Source organism: Thalassophryne amazonica, chromosome 16 (genome assembly GCF_902500255.1).
Source record: "Thalassophryne amazonica chromosome 16, fThaAma1.1, whole genome shotgun sequence".
Lineage (NCBI taxonomy): Eukaryota > Metazoa > Chordata > Actinopteri > Batrachoidiformes > Batrachoididae > Thalassophryne > Thalassophryne amazonica.
Genome location: NC_047118.1, coordinates 81,106,779 through 81,125,226, shown reverse-complemented (window position 1 = coordinate 81,125,226; position 18,448 = coordinate 81,106,779). Strand labels below are relative to the sequence as shown.

At 45.0% G+C, this 18,448-nt stretch overlaps 1 protein-coding gene across 1 annotated transcript in view; it reads right to left on the bottom strand.

Annotated features, from left to right (window-relative positions):
- Nucleotides 1–12,114, bottom strand: part of c16h16orf89 (chromosome 16 C16orf89 homolog) — a 76,158-nt gene extending 64,044 nt beyond the window's left edge. Inside the window, exon 1 of the mRNA XM_034190880.1 lies at nt 11,888–12,114. Coding sequence (XP_034046771.1) covers nt 11,888–12,068 — 181 coding nt within the window. The 5' untranslated portion in view covers nt 12,069–12,114. The remainder of the gene's footprint in view (nt 1–11,887) is intronic.
- Nucleotides 12,115–18,448: the final 6,334 nt, after the last annotated feature.

The following is an 18,448-nucleotide window of genomic DNA, read 5'->3' as shown; positions in this document are numbered from 1 at the left end:
ATAAACTAGAAGCACTCAGAGAGTGCAAACCTCCGCCAAGGCCATAGGGTCACTGACCCTAAAGAGATTCCCTCCTTGGCACAGTGATCTATTCAACAATTCAGCATTACAACCAAAACTATGATACATACACTTTTCTTTCCTGTATATTTGACATCCTTGACCATGAAAACATACCACTAGAACTTGGAATCACTTTTATGTCTTTATTAGTTCAAAAGTTATTGTATAAAAACGATTTTTCGGTAATGGCGGTTTTCTTCTGGATCTAGCTCCATAACATTTGAAGCTACATCAAATCTGATGACACCTTACTGAATCAGTACAGATTCAGCTACAATTTGGTGTTAGTTGTGCATCTCTAGCTTCATTTGTCACCTCACACTGACACATTTTCTATTTTCCCTATATTTTTGCATATTCTGGATCACCAGATCCGGAATCCGGATCCGATCATCACCAAACTTTGTTGTTTGATAGAACATTTGATTATGTTACACCCTAATTTTTTTCAAGCCTTTCTGCCTTGTTTTTGTGGAGTTAGAAACTAGAATGTCAAAATTACCCCCACCCCGCAATGGTGAAGAATCCTTTAAAAACTTCCTGGATCCTGATCGTGATCCAGATCACCACTAAAATTTAATCACTTGTTCCTCTTGTCATTTCCAACCACTCCACAAAATTTCATCAAAATCCGTTCAAAACTTTTTGAGTTATCCTGCTGACAAACAGACAAACGCGACCAAATTGGGTAGAGCGCATGCCTCTGCCACACCACATATCAATATCAAAGGATGTGGATTCACAAAAGGGCAAAGTAATACATTATGCTATATTCTAGAGTTTAATCTGGATCATCACCAAATATTAATCGATTGATCCTGGACATATTTCCCATCATTCCACCAAATTTGGTTCACATGTGTTCAAACCTTTTTGAGTTATCCTGTTAAGAGACAAACAGACAGACAAACGCCGGTGAAAACATAACCTCCTGATTATTTTATTGCGTCCTATGCATTGAAATTCTGATCAGGTCAGAATACTCACTTGCCTAATAATTGTGCAAGCAGTGTACTATGTGAGTATGATTTTTTTTTTATAGATTACAGCTCTGCATTTTACACAATCATCCCCAGCATGTTGGTCACAAAACTCCTCGGTCTGGGTTTAAATTATTCCCTTTGTATGTGGTTCAAGGACTTCCTATCCAATTGCCCACATACACAGACTCCGCTCCTGCCTCTTCCCAAGCCTGACCCTCAGCACTGGTGCACCTCAAGGCTGGGTGCTGAGTCCCCTCCTGCATTCTCTTTATACATATAACTGCATCCCCACACACACCCCCAGTGAAATGAATGTAGCACTACATTTCTTTCAGCTCATCTTTGAATCTGAATTACATCAATTCTGGTCTTTAAAAATTGATTTTCATCTTAAAAAAATAAATAGCAAATAAATTGTGAAGATCAATTTTTGTTCCCCATCCTCACTGACCATGATGACTGTCAACTAACTGGGTTTTTACTAAACCTGCTTTCTGAAGGGGCCCTGGGCATCATAACATTGGTTTGGAGTTGTTTAATTGTTTGAAAAGAAAATGTAAGAATGGTCTGAAATCTTGGCCCTTGGAGCACTGTTTTTCACTCAAGCAATTCTGCAGGAGTATCGGGTCCAAAGGTTCTGTTTAGGTTCAGCTTGTTATTTCAGCTGTGCGAGTGTTGAGTCAGTTTTCTGAAACACTCTGGGACCGGACTTTATAGAGACGCTGCATGTGACTGTCTCACATTTAAAGATGTTTCCCACAGTTCACTGATGTAAATATTCTGTTTGGAAGATCAAAAGTATTTGAAAGCAGGCTGCAGACTCAGAAAGGAACTGAATCTGAATCTGAGTCAACAAACGGAGCTGCAGCCAACAAAGAACACAGTGTGAGACAGAAGACATGAAGCAGTTAAAACGATCATCTGCGCATTAACTGTGTGGTTTAATCCTGATATACTCTGATTACCAAATAAATTCTCCCTTTAAAAAGCCACATATCCTCCATGCTCATGATATTCATCTTTAATTATGTTAATTCTGATGAAGATAAGAGTTTTTCAGTTGTTCTGTTTCTGCTGTGTAGGTGACACCAAAAAATGTGCACAAATATCAATATAAATTATGAAATGTTGATATTTTAAAAAATCCTGAACAATAAAAGTCAATGATAAGTTTGCAGGTGAAGGATAAACAACAGCTGTCTGAAGCCTGCGCTCTATTTCAGCCCTCAGCCGTGGCCATATTGTTGCTATGTCATCAACAGAACGGGACCTGCCGATTCAAGCCCAAATCAAGTGTAAACACGGTGGAGGTCGAGCTGTTTTTGGATTTTTTTTTTTTCTCATGTGGAGCTTTTGGTTTTTGTTTTTTAAGTTCAGTCTGGAGGTGTTTCTAAAGAAGCTGTGGAGGACACAGCTTTATGGTTTTGAGCCTTATTTAGATGACAATGAAGGAGACAAAACCTTGGAGGAAAACCTTCAGTCTGACAACAGTGACAATATTAGCAGAGATCAGAACAAAGAATGGTTGTTATAAATTAATAAATACTGTAGGCGATTTCGGCATGCAGGTGGAGATACTTTTTTGCCAGCTCTTTGGTCTAATCAACTGACTAAAAAAAAATTTGTTTTACTATCTTTGACATCAGCAAAAAGTGATGGTGTGGATTTTTTATGTATGATTTTTTTTTCTGAGAAAAAGGTACATTCAAATCTGAAAAAAATGTCACAAGGGACTAAAAATATCAGCTATTTCAAAATAAATATTGTTTCCTTCTTGAATAGTGTAACACATTATTATTAAATCATAAAATTCACACAAGGAGAAAATAATATAGTCTTACCTGTCCGTTTCAGTGAGATCATCTTCATTTTAATGAAAACTTGTGAAAATAATTTAATTTAATTCATTGTCCTGGCTGAAGAAAAGTCAATGAATCTTCGAGTCCCTGCTGCACTGATCCGCGACCAGCACGGTCAGTTACAGGTGTAATCTGTTCATTTCATCTGCGGCTGATGGTTCGAGTCTCTGCTGTACTGATCCGCGACCGGCACGGTCAGCTACAGGTGTAATCCATTCATTGGACCTGCAATTGATGGTTCAAGTCTATGCTGTGAATGGATCCTCTTGTTCCACCACGAGCCGCTTTGTGCTGCAAGTTAAAAGACTCGCAATCCCTCATCTGCTCCTAACATCTCAGTCTGCACGTGATGAAATTCCCATGATGCACAAAACAATGAAATAATGTGAAAATAGTCAGTTTTCCCTTCATGCGGAGTGGAGAATTTGCACAACACTGTGCGTGCATGCGCGCTCGTCAATATAAGTGTTTCAATCAAAAGAATTCTGCCGGTAAGAATAACTGTTCTGACACCGAAAACACGGTGCAGCTCCAACCCAAACCACGGGGCTGTCAGTAGCCTGTAGAAATCCATAAATTAATCCAGAGATGAGGTTTGGTCAAAAGATGATCGATAGTGACTGACGGCACTCAGTGGGTGCAACGCCTTCTCTCGTATATGGATGGGGGCACTGTTTAAAATGAGTAAGACATTGTCTGTTGATATTATTAACTAGAAGAGACAAAAACATGTACAAAATTAACACTTGAAAAAAATGTTAATATACATTTAATAAAAAGGGACTGTTTGGCTGTGGGTGCCACCCTCCCAAATCACTCTCTTTTTTTAAGTTAAACCTCTTTTTAAAGAGAAAGCTGCACTCTGCAAATTTGAAAAAAATTTAAAAATAAAATAAACAACCACAACTAGAGATTTCTGATGTCCACCAATTCGGATCAGGATCACCTCCAAAATTCAGTGGTGTCTTCCATGGCCTAATATCTGTGGTGCAAATTTGGTGAGAATTTGTGAAGTAGTTTTGACATAATCCTTCAAAGCATAATATAATTTCAGCAAGACAATGCCAAGCCACATTCTGCGCGTGTTACAACAGCGTGGCTTCATAGTAAAAGAGTTCGGGTACTAGACTGGCCTGCCTGTAGTCCAGACCTGTCGCCCATTGAAAATGTGTGGTGCATTATGAAGTGCAAAATACGACAATGGAGACCCCGGACTGTTGAACAACTGAAGTCGTACATCAAGCAAGAATGGGAAAGAATTCCACCTACAAAGCTTCAACAATTAGTGTCCTCAGTTCCCAAATGCTTATTGAGTGTTGTTAGAAGGAAAGGTGATGTAACACAGTGGTAAACATACCACTGTCCCAGCTTTTTTGAAACGTGTTGCAGGTATCCATTTAAAAAAGTGAGCAAATATTTGCACAAAAACAATAAAGTTTATCAGTTTGAACATTAAATATCTTGTCTTTGTGGTGTATTCAACTGAATATAGGTTGAAGAGGATTTTAAAATCACTGTATTGTTTTAATTTACATTTTTTTTATTTACATTTTACACAATGTCCCAACTTCATTGGAACTGGGTTGTAAATTTGTCTCATTAATACCTGTGAATGCACAGAGGGTGATCTACAAATAGTTCTTGATTTGCACACAAACTTTTTGACCCACAAACACAAATTTCCAATTTGTAACTTGTGTTATAACATGTCCCAACTTGTCCTTTGGGAAAAGTTGGGACATGCCCACCTCTCCACAATTTCTCTTATACTCACTCGACTGGTAAGCACTGAAAGCCGAGATAGGCATGTCCCAACTTGTCCTTTAACACTCCGAAACGGAGGTGTTCCTTTGTCTCGTTTCATCAGCGAATCGGTCGTGACGCGCGAAGCCTCCACAAGGCTTTCCATGACAAAATCTCTTGTTAAAAGTGAAATCTGCCAGAAAATGGCTGATGTTCAGCTCTTGTGATAACCAGAGAAATTGCACACGACGGTCCCAGCTCCACACAGCCATCCGTTTAGAAATGATCTGGTGGTTTCTGCCTCTCGATGGCGGCTCGGAGCGCGGCGCGCCGTGCGCCATTGTGGGCCATCCTTAAAGCTGTAGTAACACTCCTTGTTCTCTGAGAAGCCCGTAAAATTTTCATCGAAAGCCAGATAAATTTTTAGAATGGTTTCCAGCTGCCTGTCTCTAACAGTTTCTGAAAAAATTCTGATGGAAAAAAAGCCCAAATCATTCCGCCATTTCTGTTATATGGCTGGGGGGGCCTGGCTGCCGGTTTGTTTCTGTTTTTTGGTTTTCCTCCCAGGTGGCGTGCGTTTGGGACTGAGTGGCTGTGTTGCTGAGGCTGTCAGGACCTCACCCTGATCACCTGCGACTCGTCAGGACTCACAGCTGTGGTGCATCTGGATGGATTGGAACATGTTGGCATTTAAGACTGGAGTGCACAGTGTGTATTTGCCAGAGACTCGACCTTGTGACCAGACGGGTGAGATCGTCGTCTCGGGAGCCATCTCATCAGCAGCGGATGCTGAGAACGTCCAGGTTTGATGCACAGTCTGTGAAAGAGGAGGGGGTGAGGTCTCACGCTCGTCAGCACACTTCCTGAGGTACGTTAGATTTTGTGACTAACAGTTATACAGTCAGTAAATGTGGTGTCCCTCACACCTTATTGTATTGAGCTGTTTGTTAGTCATGTATCAGCTTCCACTGCAGTGGAGTTTTGTGAACTGGATGTTCCATGCCTGCAGGTTGGGAAGCTGATCAGTAATCAAGCCAGGAAGTGTTTGCTGTTTGTACACCTTTAAGTGTTCTGTATGTAGAGTGTGGTCTCACATAATGGTTCCTTCTTTCACAGACTCGGTTGTTGCGGCCACCTGGGGGGTGTCGGCGGGGTCCTTGGGTCCGAAACAGCTTCTGGCTCCGGACCGTTAGCGCTGCTGGGAGCGCACCACGCCAGGCCGCACCTTTTTGTTATTATATTATCACTGTTATGTATTAAATTCAGTTAGCCTTTGTACCGTGCTCTGCTTATTTCATACTGGGTCCTTCAAACGCTGGTCGGTTCTCCGAGCTGCGTCCGACACATAACAATTTCCTCACAATGAAACAACGAAGAGAGGGGTGCACCAGTGCTCACTCAAAGCCTGCCCACAGGCGAATGACGCAACCGACAGGCGTGGAAAAACTCACGCATGCGCACGAAGGTTCAAGCTTGGCTGACGTAAAAACATATGAATCAAATCCATATAGTTTTTGCATAAAATAAAAAGGTCAGATACTTTTCTCACAGACCTCGTATTTGTAAATATGTCATTTTTTTCATTTGCAAAAACAAGGGTTTGAGAGTAGAGTCCCTTAATTGAGACCAGAGAGACAGTAGCAACATGACGAGTTGAAAAAAACAGTTACGTGACTTGTGGTGCCATCTTGGGGCCTAAATAGCATTCGATGTCAATCTATCTGCATGTAAATCCAGCTATTTAATTTATTTATTCACTGAAAATGTTGGGTTGCTGTGCGTTTGGATGCGCAAATACAAGTAGACACAACAATGGCTTCAGGATGTACAGATTATCTTGAGATCTGAACAGAAAAAAACTTTGGGAAAATAAAGTCAGCTGTTTGGGATGGAAGAGACTTACTTCAGCGTCAAAGTTTTGAGAGGTAAATTTACTGTTCAATCCCATGTACAGTGAAACTCACCTAAACTGTCATCGTATAAACCGGATGTTTTGTGTGGTTTTCCATGTGATAAACACCATATACGAGGTCTACTAGAAAAGTATCCAACCTTATTTAAAAAAAAAAAAACATATGGATTTGAATCACATGTGCTTGCGTGAGCCAACCTTGAACCTTCGTGCGCATGCGTGATTTTTTTCACGCCTGTCGGTTGCGTCATTCGCCTGTGAGCAGGCTTTGAGTGAGGAGTGGTCCACCCCTCTCGGCGGATTTTCATTGTCAGGGAAATGGCTGAGAGACTGCTGCTTTGCTTGATCAAATTTTTTTTAGAAACTGTGAGGCACATCCATGTGGACACCATTTGAGAAATTCAGGTGGTTTTTGGTGAAAATTTTATGGGCTTCAAAGACATTAAGGGATGTTACTGTCCCTTTAAGGACGGCCCACAGCAGCTGTGGGGCTTGCCGCGCTCCAGCTGCCATCGACAGGCTGAGCGACCATTTCATTTCGGAAACGGATCGCTCTGTGGATCCATGACCATCGTGTGCAATTTCTCTGGTTATCACAAGAGCTGGACATCAGCCATTTTCCTGCAGATTTCACTTTTAACAAGAGAATGTGTCATGGAAAGCCGAGCGGACGCTTCGCGCGTCACGATGGATTTGCTGCTGGACCGACACAAAACCACCTCCATTTTGGTCTCACAGGATGGCTTTGAGATGGCGTTCAGACAGCTGTCGGTGGTTTTTCAGTCAAGTGATTATCCAAGAAATTGTGGACGAGCCTGGACATGCCAGAACATGTTCTGTGACGCTTCATCACGGCCCGCGACGCGCAAAGCAATTCTCAATTTGCCGAAAAAGTGCTGATGTCCACGCCTTTTCACAATTCCTGTGCTAGTCCAGACGATGTCCCGGATAAAAAACAGCGTCCAGTTTGGAAATGAATGGCACATTCCACTTTTCCACTTTAACGGATTTTCAGTCATGGAATAAAATGTCCTGTTCGATCGCAATGTATTTCCATTAAAAACCCTGAATAGTTTGGAAGTAACAGAGGTACGAAATTAAACTTCAGTGCTGACACTCGATTCGATTTCTCTGATTAAAAGCTGACTATTTATTTTTTCAAACTGTGCTCAGATTGGAGAGAACAGGCAGCTCCACACAGGGGTTTACAGAAAACCAACTCACACTGACCAATATCTGCTCTTTGGCTCAAGCCACCCCCTTGAACACAAGCTCGGGGTGATCAGGACGCTTCAACACAGAGCCCTACGGGTGCCCACAACTACAGAGGGAAGGGCTAAAGAACAACAACATGTCTGGAAAGCCCTCACACTATGTGGGTACCCACGATGGTCCCTGGACAAAGTGCAGAAGTCCCAGAGAACAAAGAGACCAGATAGACAGGACACGGAGACAAGAAGAAGAGGAGTGTCTCTCCCTTATTTAGCAGGAGTAGGGGAAAAACTACAGAGTATCTTCAGACAGCACAAAATCCCAGTTTACTTTAAACCGGTTAACACCTTGAGACAGAAATTAGTTCACCCTAAGGACATGATCCCTAGTTACAAACAGAGCAATGTAGTGTATTCTATCACATGTCAGAAAAACTGTAACGAACACTACATAGGTGAGACTAAGCAACCTTTACACAAAAGGCTATACCAGCACCGCAGAGAGGGCGCCAGTGGACCTCAGTCTACAGTTCATCTCCACCTTAAAGACACTAACCACACGTTTGAGGACAAGGAAGTTAAAATATTAGCCAGAGAGAAGAAATGGTTTGAGAGAGGGGTCAAGGAGGCATTCTTTGTGAAACGTTTGAAACCCAGCCTTAACCGGGGAGGGGGTCTGAGACACACTTTATCCCCTGTTTACAATGGGGTACTCAGGTCAAAGCAGTTTCAGTCTTTTGTCATGGTAATGAGTCTTTCACGTCATCAGGAGAGTCATCAAGGGAGCAATCAGGAAAGGCATCCATCCCATCATTAGGAGGGACAGCTGCCCTGTCATTAGGAGAGTGCTAACTAGAGTACAATAGTTACTAATTAGAGCTATTGTTTAGTCACTAGCCTAAAGCAGTCTGCCTCTCAGTAGGAGGGGTCTGGTTAGGTTTAAAACTCCAGCTTTTGCTGGCTTCTGTTTATCTCTACAAGAGTCAGAGAGAAGTCAGACTTCCAGAGCAAAAATTTTAGCTGAGGAAGCTTCTGCAATTTGAAGCGAAACGTCCTCGCGTCAAGCAACCCAGTCCAGTCGAAGATTCAAGCTTCTCTACAACCAAATTCATGATACATCACAAAATAATTCCATGATACAAACTAGTATTACAAACTAATAGATTAAATCAATCACTTTCCGTGAGCCTGGGTTGGTCGTCCGGTCTTTAAGCCCTTTTATCACTGCCCTCTACAGACTGTACTAACACACTGTACAACAGCATGGAATGCCAACTGTTCAGCACCAGATAGGAGAACTCTCCAGAGCAAAAATTAACTGGAAGAGCTCCCAGCACTCTGTAAGACACAAACCACCATGATCATCATCTTTTCGCCACATTGCCTTCTAAGTGGTACTCATCAATTTTTATTTACTCACTAGATGGGAGACCAGGCTGATCCGCTCATTCACTGGCTGTTTGCCAGAGCACCGCCATCTTAGTTAGTATCTCACAACCAGACATAAATGAGAATCGTGGGGCATGATCAATATGTTCACAGAGGTTTCACGTTAAAATCTGCATTTTCCGTACTATTACATACTGTTACAGTCACACATTTGTATAGCCAATATTTGTCAAAACAATACAGAAGAATACCAAACTATATATATAAGAGAGACTTGACGAATTTGTTTAGTCCCAGTCCAGATATTGTTGAAGCAGATAGAAAATAATACCATCAGTTTATCAAACACACAATGTCTGCCACGACACAAGATACGTAAAACAAATACAATAACAACATCTATAAATCCAGAGAATATATTCCCAAGAGTTTTAGGCACAATATATAAGGGTTTAATGTTGTTGTCTGTGGAGCTTGATCAGATTGTCTCAAATGCATTTCTCCTGTCGTGAGTGCCATGATGCACTGTGGAGACAGCATGTCCACACTAAAACCTTCAAAATTAGTGCATTACTTTAAAACTAAAACTTATAGCTGACACTGTCACTTTATAAAACTTCAGATGTGACGTTAATTTAAATAACTTGTCCGAAATTAGTTTGGTTAAAATTTTAACCATAAGTTAAAACTGTATGCCTTGGATGACTTGGGTGATATTGCCAGCAAGTAAGTATGGGGTCAGAAGAAATGTTTTTTTCTCTCTTGCTTTCTTTCTCTTCTGTGACCAGTTCTTCTTTGTCTGCAGAGGATAGTGTGGTTTCTCCTGAAACTAGTTCTCCTCTGTCTGCAGAGGAATAAAGCGTTAACATCAACGATAAACCATTTACAGGTAGGTACTCCAGTCTTCAATATTAACTTACAAATGTTTTAACTGTTAAGCTTTATTCACTACGCCTGCAAATATTTTTTAATCGGAAGATAATTGGTCCATGTTGGTTTTAACAAGTTATCCTGGAAAAGCTAATCTGATAATGTAAACATCAGCTTCAATGATTACTGAATTAGCGGAACTGTGCCCACCACTGCCATTAATTCCTACTCACGGAGACAAATCGCCAGTGAGAGGACATGCCCACGTCCAGGTTAACTCCTCAAGGATGGATGGCCAGTGAGGGACATATCCACTGTCCATTCCTCATGCACGTAACGCATGCACGTGCGGTTGCTGGCAGCCACTCCAGGCCTTTCCCCTCCTTCTTTCTCTCATTATTGTGGCACGTTACTAAGTCCATTAACTCCTGGAAATAGTCTTCTGACTTTTTCCAATGTATCACATCCATTGTGTCAGTCTGTAGCAGTCTCCCCTCGCACGCTCTCCCTCTCTCTCTCTCTGTCTCTCTCTCTCCTTCACTCCCTGTGTGGAACGTGAGTGCCGTTCATGTACCGTTTTGAGAACGGAGTGCATTTCCACACTGTCAAAAAACAATAAGCATAAGTGGACAAAAAAAATGGCGGCGAGGGCTACATACATGGCAGTACACAACTGAAGGCAAGACTGGGAACGCAACCACAAGCAATCACACAGACACTACGCCAAAAGCAGTGCATTTTCCAGCATACTCCATACGCATCACAACGCAACTGTAGGTAAGCCCAGTGTGAAAGGGGCTTTAAACACTTCACATTCAAGTTCAAAGATGGTTTCTATCCCAACTTTCCAGTGCTCACAATCTTTAATATTTACATTGTGGGTAGTCATAAACGTTGAGCCGGCCCAGCAGACTGAGATTCTGAACAGGGCACCGCGTCCTCATCTGAACCCTGCGTAATATTGCAGGATTTGATCACTTATGGGGACAGCTGGTCCCGTTGTGCAATATATACACAGCGTAACTTCACATGGAAAAATGGTGTACTGTTTTGTTTTCGGCTGCAATCACTGAAGCAGTCGCAAAAAGTGTTTTTTCGGTTCCCATTGGAGAAGGGAAGACGAGGTGAGTGGGTGATGTCGTGTCAGTACGTGTTAGCCTACACAGCGAACCAGAGTAGCTCCGTTCTCTCACCTGCAAAACCGCCTCAGCATGTTTGAGCTGCAGCTCATAAACAAACCACATCACATGTCCACTTTCCACCACATCGTCACTTTTTCTTTGCGTTTTCCCTTTGACTGTGTGTAGTTTGCTCGAAAACTCAGAGAAAATGCCATGTTTTTCCCCGGAAGCAGAGAAATTACATCACATGCATCATATTTTACCCCTTTAGCACACGCCCTCAAACGAGACTGCGCTGCCCATTTGCCTTATTTCCATTATGCGTGAGATAAGATTATTACCTACAGCAATCCCAGACATGTCCAGCAGGTGGCAGACAGGTACAAAGTTACCTTTTGGATTTCTGTGGTTCATCAAGTTCACCAAATTCTAATCACTTTATCCTCATTAGGAGCACTTTTAATTTGAAGACATACAAGTGACAATCATTCACTGTTTTTTGAAGTACACTGATAAGGATTTGGTTCTGTTTAATCATTGCAGCAGGTTTTTCCTGCTAAAGCTGAGCATGCATTAAAGTCTGTGTGGGTTCAGAGTGGCCTGACTGTGTTGTGGTGCTCCCACCCTGCAGCATGCATGCATTAAACTCTGCGTGGGTTCAGTGCACTGAACTATACACTACTGTATAGTTCACTGGTTCAGTGTGAGGGGCCTGGCTGTGTTGTGGTGCTCCCACCCTGCAGCATGATGAATCCCACCACTCCGTCCAGGTTGATGTGCGCGTGCTGCCGCTCCAGGAAGGAGGCGCCTCTGGACAGACTGCTGAGGAGGTCATCGATCACCTCCGCCCGCGACACCGACGCCAGCAGGGCCAGCGGAGCCAGCACCGCCGCCACCTCCAGCCTCCGGGTCCGCATCTTCCCCTCGGATGTCCCGTTAGCTCCGTGCGCATGTGTGACACACGGCGCGTGCGGACGGAGCGCCGGATGGAGGGGCGACATGACGTCACAGGAACCAGGCACACCAAAGAAAAAATAAAGGAGTCATTAAAAAATAACAGCAATAATAAACGAGACACAGAAACGCGTCCATAAAAGAAATAATATGTCAGCATTAAAAATAAATCATGTAAAAAAAAAACAAAACAGCAGATTACATAGGCTCCTTTTTATATAAATCCAAATGTGAACAAAACAGATACACATCAATTAAAAAAACAAAAATCACTAAATCCATCTTTAATGAGAGCGCGCGTTCATGGAGCGAACAGCTGCGCCAGCGTGGTTTGAGCTAAAATATAATAAAAAATGATTTTCAATGTTAAAATCAAATATTCACTAAATCCGCAATACGGATCAGATGCAAATGGGCACTTTCACACCAAAGGTTGCCTTAAAAGTCCCAAAAGCACTGAAAAATGAACTTTAATATAATGCAAAAGTCTTGTTATTTCACAGAGTGTATATTGGGAAACATTTGTGCCAAGTATCAAGGCTGGAAGTCACTTGGAAGTACAAAACTAATTAGTTCTAACATTGCAGGAAGGTAAAATTGACATTTTCTGAAAAATTCACATTACTAGTCATAGTTCACCCTATAAATGGCTTGGGTCCCATACAATGCACCAATATATCAGGGACCTGTTTATGGAACACAAAGAGACCAAATTATCAGACACTGGATGATATATTTTTGAAAATTTTGTATCTGGAGGAATATTTCTGTATATTTTAAGGGTCACCTCACACTTCAACTGAGTGCAAATGAGAAATAGGCCCATGTTCACTGCTAAAATGCCTTTTTCAGGAAGATGCACCAAAATGGTAGTTCACCAGAAAGTTTCAGCTTCCAGTTGCCTCTACTTTTTTGTCACGGCTTAGATCAAATTGTATCACATAATTTGGTTTTCTGTTCAGGAGAGGACAGCATGTTTAACATCACTTTGCATCCAACAAATGACTGCAATCATGTAATTAACATGATTACATCTGAGCAACAAATCTGAATGATGTCTTCTGTTTGAAAATAAAACACTTTTTCACAGTTGCATGAACTGTAATAATAAAAAAAGGCTGAACAATTCTTTATATCACATTACATGACAAATTTAATTGAGAAAGAATTATAATTCACACACCAATGACCTGGAGCCACAGCTTTACTTATTGATTTAAAAGGAGAGCAAGTAAAAATAGTCCAATCACTCAGAGAAACTACAATGGAGTGAGTTTTTGGGTATAAGAACGTTAGTTCAGGAGTTGGACATTTTGTTTAACACAGCATTTTCTCAACAATCCATTGGTAAGAATGACCAAGGTATATTAGATTCAAATGATTTGACATAACTCACCCACAAATCAAGTTGTTTTATTGTCCTAAATACCTTTTAACTGATCAATAGGTAAAAAGTGGCTTGCTAAGTTACCTACAAATGGTTGCGTATTCACACACTACTCAAAACCTTTGTTCACCAAACAAGAAAATCTGATTTTCTTTAACACAAGTAACCAAACAAACTTGCTCTTAATCTTACGTAACACTCATTTTAACATGCCAACGACTCTGTCCTTCTACAGGTTGTTGTGTGGGCCGCCAGAAGAGTATGTACTGCTGGCCCACCACCAAAGGGCGCCCTGCCTGAAGTGCGGGCTTCAGGCACGAGAGGGCGCTGCCGCCACGGACACAGCCGGGAGTGACAGCTGTCACTCATTAATTCCTGACAGCTTGTCACACATTCTACATGATCGCACTCCATAAAACCCAGACGTCATCTCCACCTCATCGCCGAGATATCGTACTTCATTAGAGGTAATATCCTCAGCCTTTTTGTGGTATTTTCTGAATCTGTTTATTGTGAGTGTTTGCAGGTCCTTAGTTTGTGGAGGCTGTGCAAGACGGCACTCTTTTTCCTCTGAGGGATCGCTGCAACATATTGAGTGAGAGGTGGAGGTGGCATTCCCACCGTCGTTGTTACTGGGTGTGCACACACCCACACTTGACTGTCTTTGTTCTTCACCAGCAGTACCAGATCCGACATTCGGGGACGGTGATCACCTGGGAATTCGGGACTTGGCGGCTCCAGTATTCACCAGGTTCTGTGGCGGCGGAAATCGTGTGGTTCCGGCTCTTCTCAGGACAGACGTCTTCTATCCTCGAGCCTGCCCACACGTCACCTTTTGTGGATTGACTGTAATTATATTCTGAGATTGTCTGTATGTTCGTTGTGCACATTTCACAACATTAAATTGTTACTTTTTGGCTCATCTATTGGCCGTTCATTTGCGCCCCCTGTTGTGGGTCCGTGTCACTACACTTTCACAACAGGATATCTCGGCCAGCGTCATGGACTCCGAGGGGCGTCACCCGGCTGTTGAACGACCAATGGGAGAGCATGGATCGCAGGCGTCTGCAGGAGGCGTGATTGGTGAGCTGCAGCACATTCTCGCCACCTTCACAGCTCGGTTGGATCAAATGACCGAGCAAAACATCCTCCTGAACCGCAGGGTGGAGGCTCTCTCCGCACAGATGGCGGCGAGCGCTCAGGGCGCTGCTGCAGCTCCTCCTCCTGCCGACCCTGTGCAGGATATGAACGTTCCAGTGGTGGTTCAACAACCCCTCCCACCATCCCTTGAGCGCCTTGGGGCAACTGTTTGTTGTGATTTGGCGCTATATAAGAAAAAAGTTGATTGATTGATTGATTGATCCCCTGAAGCATACATAAGCCCTCCTGAGCCGTACGGAGGTTGTGTGGAGACGTGCGCGGACTTTCTCATGCAGTGTTCGCTCGTCTTCGCACAACGTCCCGTCATGTACGCGTCAGATGCTAGTAAAATAGCTTATGTGATTGCTCTGCTTCGGGGTAAGGCACGCGCCTGGGCTACGGCGCTCTGGGAACAGAACTCACGGTTGTTATCAGCATACACTGGGTTTGTGGGGGAGTTCAGAACAGTGTTTGATCACCCTAACAGAGGAGAGACCGCTTCAACCGTGCTGCTGTCAATGAGACAGGGACGCGAGAGCGCAGCCGCTTATGCAGTCAACTTCCGCATTGCGGCTGCGAGGTCCGGCTGGAATAACGTTGCGCTCCGCGCCGCCTTCATAAACGGACTGTCGTTGGTCCTGAAGGAGCAGCTGGTAGCTAAGGAGGAACCGCGGGATTTAGATGGGTTTATCGATCTCGTTATACGGTTAGACAATCGGTTGGAGGAACGCCGTCGGGAGCGAGGCGAAGGACGTGACCGGATACGCGCCGCCCCTCTCCCTTCCGGGTTCGAAAAGGGGCCGCCCTCCCCACGCTCCACAGCCGCAGCGCTCTGTGGGGCAACAGCTCCCCCTGCTGACGTTGTTAGGGAAACGCACAAGGCCAAAATGAGGAGGGTGATCCGCGGGGAGTGTTTTCTCTGCAGCTCAAAGGAGCACACACAGAAAAACTGCCCCAAACGGCCACAACATCAACCGCCCTCAGAGACTGGGCTAAGGGGGGGTCAAAACATTCACGTGAGACACACACAGATTGCCACACGACTCCCAGTTACAATCCTGAGCGGGGATTTAACCCTTCAAGCCCCAGCACTGGTGGACACGGGGTCAGAAGGGAATCTGCTAGACAGCAGATGGGCAAGGGAGGTAGGGCTCCCTCTGGTGGCGCTTCCCAGTGCAGGTGCGGGCACTAGATGGCACCCTCCTCCCTTTAATCACACACAAGACACAACCAGTAACTGGTGGTGTCTGGAAACCATCGGGAGGAGATTGAGTTTTTTGTAACTCCTTCTACCTCCCGCGTGATTTTGGGCTTCCCATGGATGTTGAAGCACAATCCCCGGATTGATTGGCCGTCTGGGGTGGTGGTTCAGTGGAGCGAAACCTGCCATCGGGTGTGTTTAGGATCCTCGGTTCCTCCCGGTTTACAGGCTAAGGAGGAGGTCAAAGTCCCTCCCAATCTGACGGCAGTGCCGGTTGAGTACCACGATCTTGCTGACGTCTTCAGCAAGGATCTGGCACTCACCCTTCCCCCGCACCATCCGTACGATTGTGCCATTGATTTGGTTCCAGGCGCTGAGTTCCCGTCCAGCAGGCTGTACAACCTCTCACGACCTGAGCGCGAATCAATGGAGACCTATATCCGGGACTCATTAGCTGCCGGGCTGATCCGGAACTCCACCTCCCCGATGGGGGCAGGTTTCTTTTTTGTGGGCAAGAAAGATGGCGGACTCCATCCATGCATTGATTACAGGGGGCTGAATGAGATTACGGTTCGCAACCGATACCCTTTGCCATTGTTGGATTCCGTGTTCACCCCCCTGCATGGAGCCAAAATCTTTACTAAGCTGGATCTTAGAAATGCGTATCACCTGGTTCGGATCCGGAAGGGAGACGAATGGAAGACGGCATTTAACACCCCGTTAGGTCACTTTGAGTACCTGGTCATGCCGTTCGGCCTCACCAACGTTCCAAGCCTTGGTTAACGATGTCTTGCGGGACTTCCTGCACCGATTCGTCTTCGTATATCTGGACGATATTCTCATCTTTTCTCCGGATCCTGAGACCCATGTCCATCAGGTCCTGCAGCGGTTATTAGAGAACCGACTGTTTGTGAAGGGCGAGAAGTGCAAGTTTCATCGCACGTCTTTGTCCTTCCTGGGGTTTATCATCTCCTCTAACTCCGTCGCCCCTGATCCGGCCAAGGTTGCGGCGGTGAGAGATTAGCCCCAACCAACAAGCCGTAGGAAGCTGCAACAGTTCCTCGGCTTCGCTAATTTCTATAGGAGGTTCATTAAGGGCTACAGTCAGGTAGTTAGCCCCCTGACAGCCCTGACCTCTCCAAAAGTTCCCTTCACCTGGTCGGATCGGTGCAAAGCCGCGTTCAAGGAGTTGAAACGACGGTTCTCTACTGCGCCAGTTTTGGTGCAGCCCGACCCTAGCCGCCAGTTCGTGGTTGAAGTGGACGCCTCTGACTCAGGGATAGGAGCCGTGCTATCCCAGAGCGGAGAGACCGATAAGGTTCTTCACCCGTGTGCCTACTTTTCTCGCAGGTTGACCCCAGCTGAACGGAACTATGACGTCGGCAATCGAGAACTCCTTGCAGTGAAAGAGGCTCTTGAGGAGTGGAGACACCTGTTGGAGGGAGCATCTGTGCCATTCACGGTTTTCACTGACCATCGGAACCTGGAGTATATCAGGACCGCCAAGCGGCTGAACCCCAGGCAAGCTCGCTGGTCACTGTTCTTCGGACGTTTTGACTTCCGGATCACCTATTGTCCCGGGACCAGGAACCAGAGATTGGATGCCTTGTCCCGGGTACACGAAGACGAAGTCAAAACGGTGCTGTCGGATCCACCGGTGCCCATCATCCCGGAGTCCACTATCATGGCCACCCTCACCTGGGACGTGGAGAAGACCGTCCGGGAGGCCCTGGCACGGAGCCCGGACCCCGGAACCGGTCCGAAGAACCGTCTATACGTCCCACCAGAGGCCAGAGCTGCAGTCTTGGACTTCTGTCACGGTTCCAAGCTCTCCTGTCATCCAGGGGTGCGAAGGACCGTGGCAGTTGTCCGGCAGCGCTTCTGGCGGGCGTCTATGGAGGCCGACGTCTGGGAGTACATCCAGGCCTGCACCACCTGTGCCAGGGGCAAGGCTGACCACAGGAGGTCCCAAGGGCTTCTCCAGCCACTTCCTGTGCCTCATCGCCCCTGGTCCCATATCGGCCTGGATTTTCGTCACAGGCCTCCCGCCGTCCCAGGGCAACACCACCATCTTCACGATACATCTTCACATCATCGCACTCCATAAAACCCAGACGTCATCTCCACCTCATCGCCGAGATATCGTACTTCATTAGAGGTAATATCCTCAGCCTTTTTGTGGTATTTTCTGAATCTGTTTATTGTGAGTGTTTGCAGGTCCTTAGTTTGTGGAGGCTGTGCAAGACGGCACTCTTTTTCCTCTGAGGGATCGCTGCAACGTATTGAGTGAGAGGTGGAGGTGGCATTCCCACCGTCGTTGTTACTGGGTGTACACACACCCACACTTGACTGTCTTTGTTCTCGCCAGCAGTACCAGATCCGACATTCGGGGACGGTGATCACCTGGGAATTCGGGACTTGGCGGCTCCAGTATTCACCAGGTTCTGTGGCGGCGGAAATCGTGTGGTTCCGGCTCTTCTCAGGACAGACGTCTTCTATCCTCGAGCCTGCCCACACGTCACCTTTTGTGGATTGACTGTAATTATATTCTGAGATTGTCTGTATGTTCGTTGTGCACATTTCACAACATTAAATTGTTACTTTTTGGCTCATCT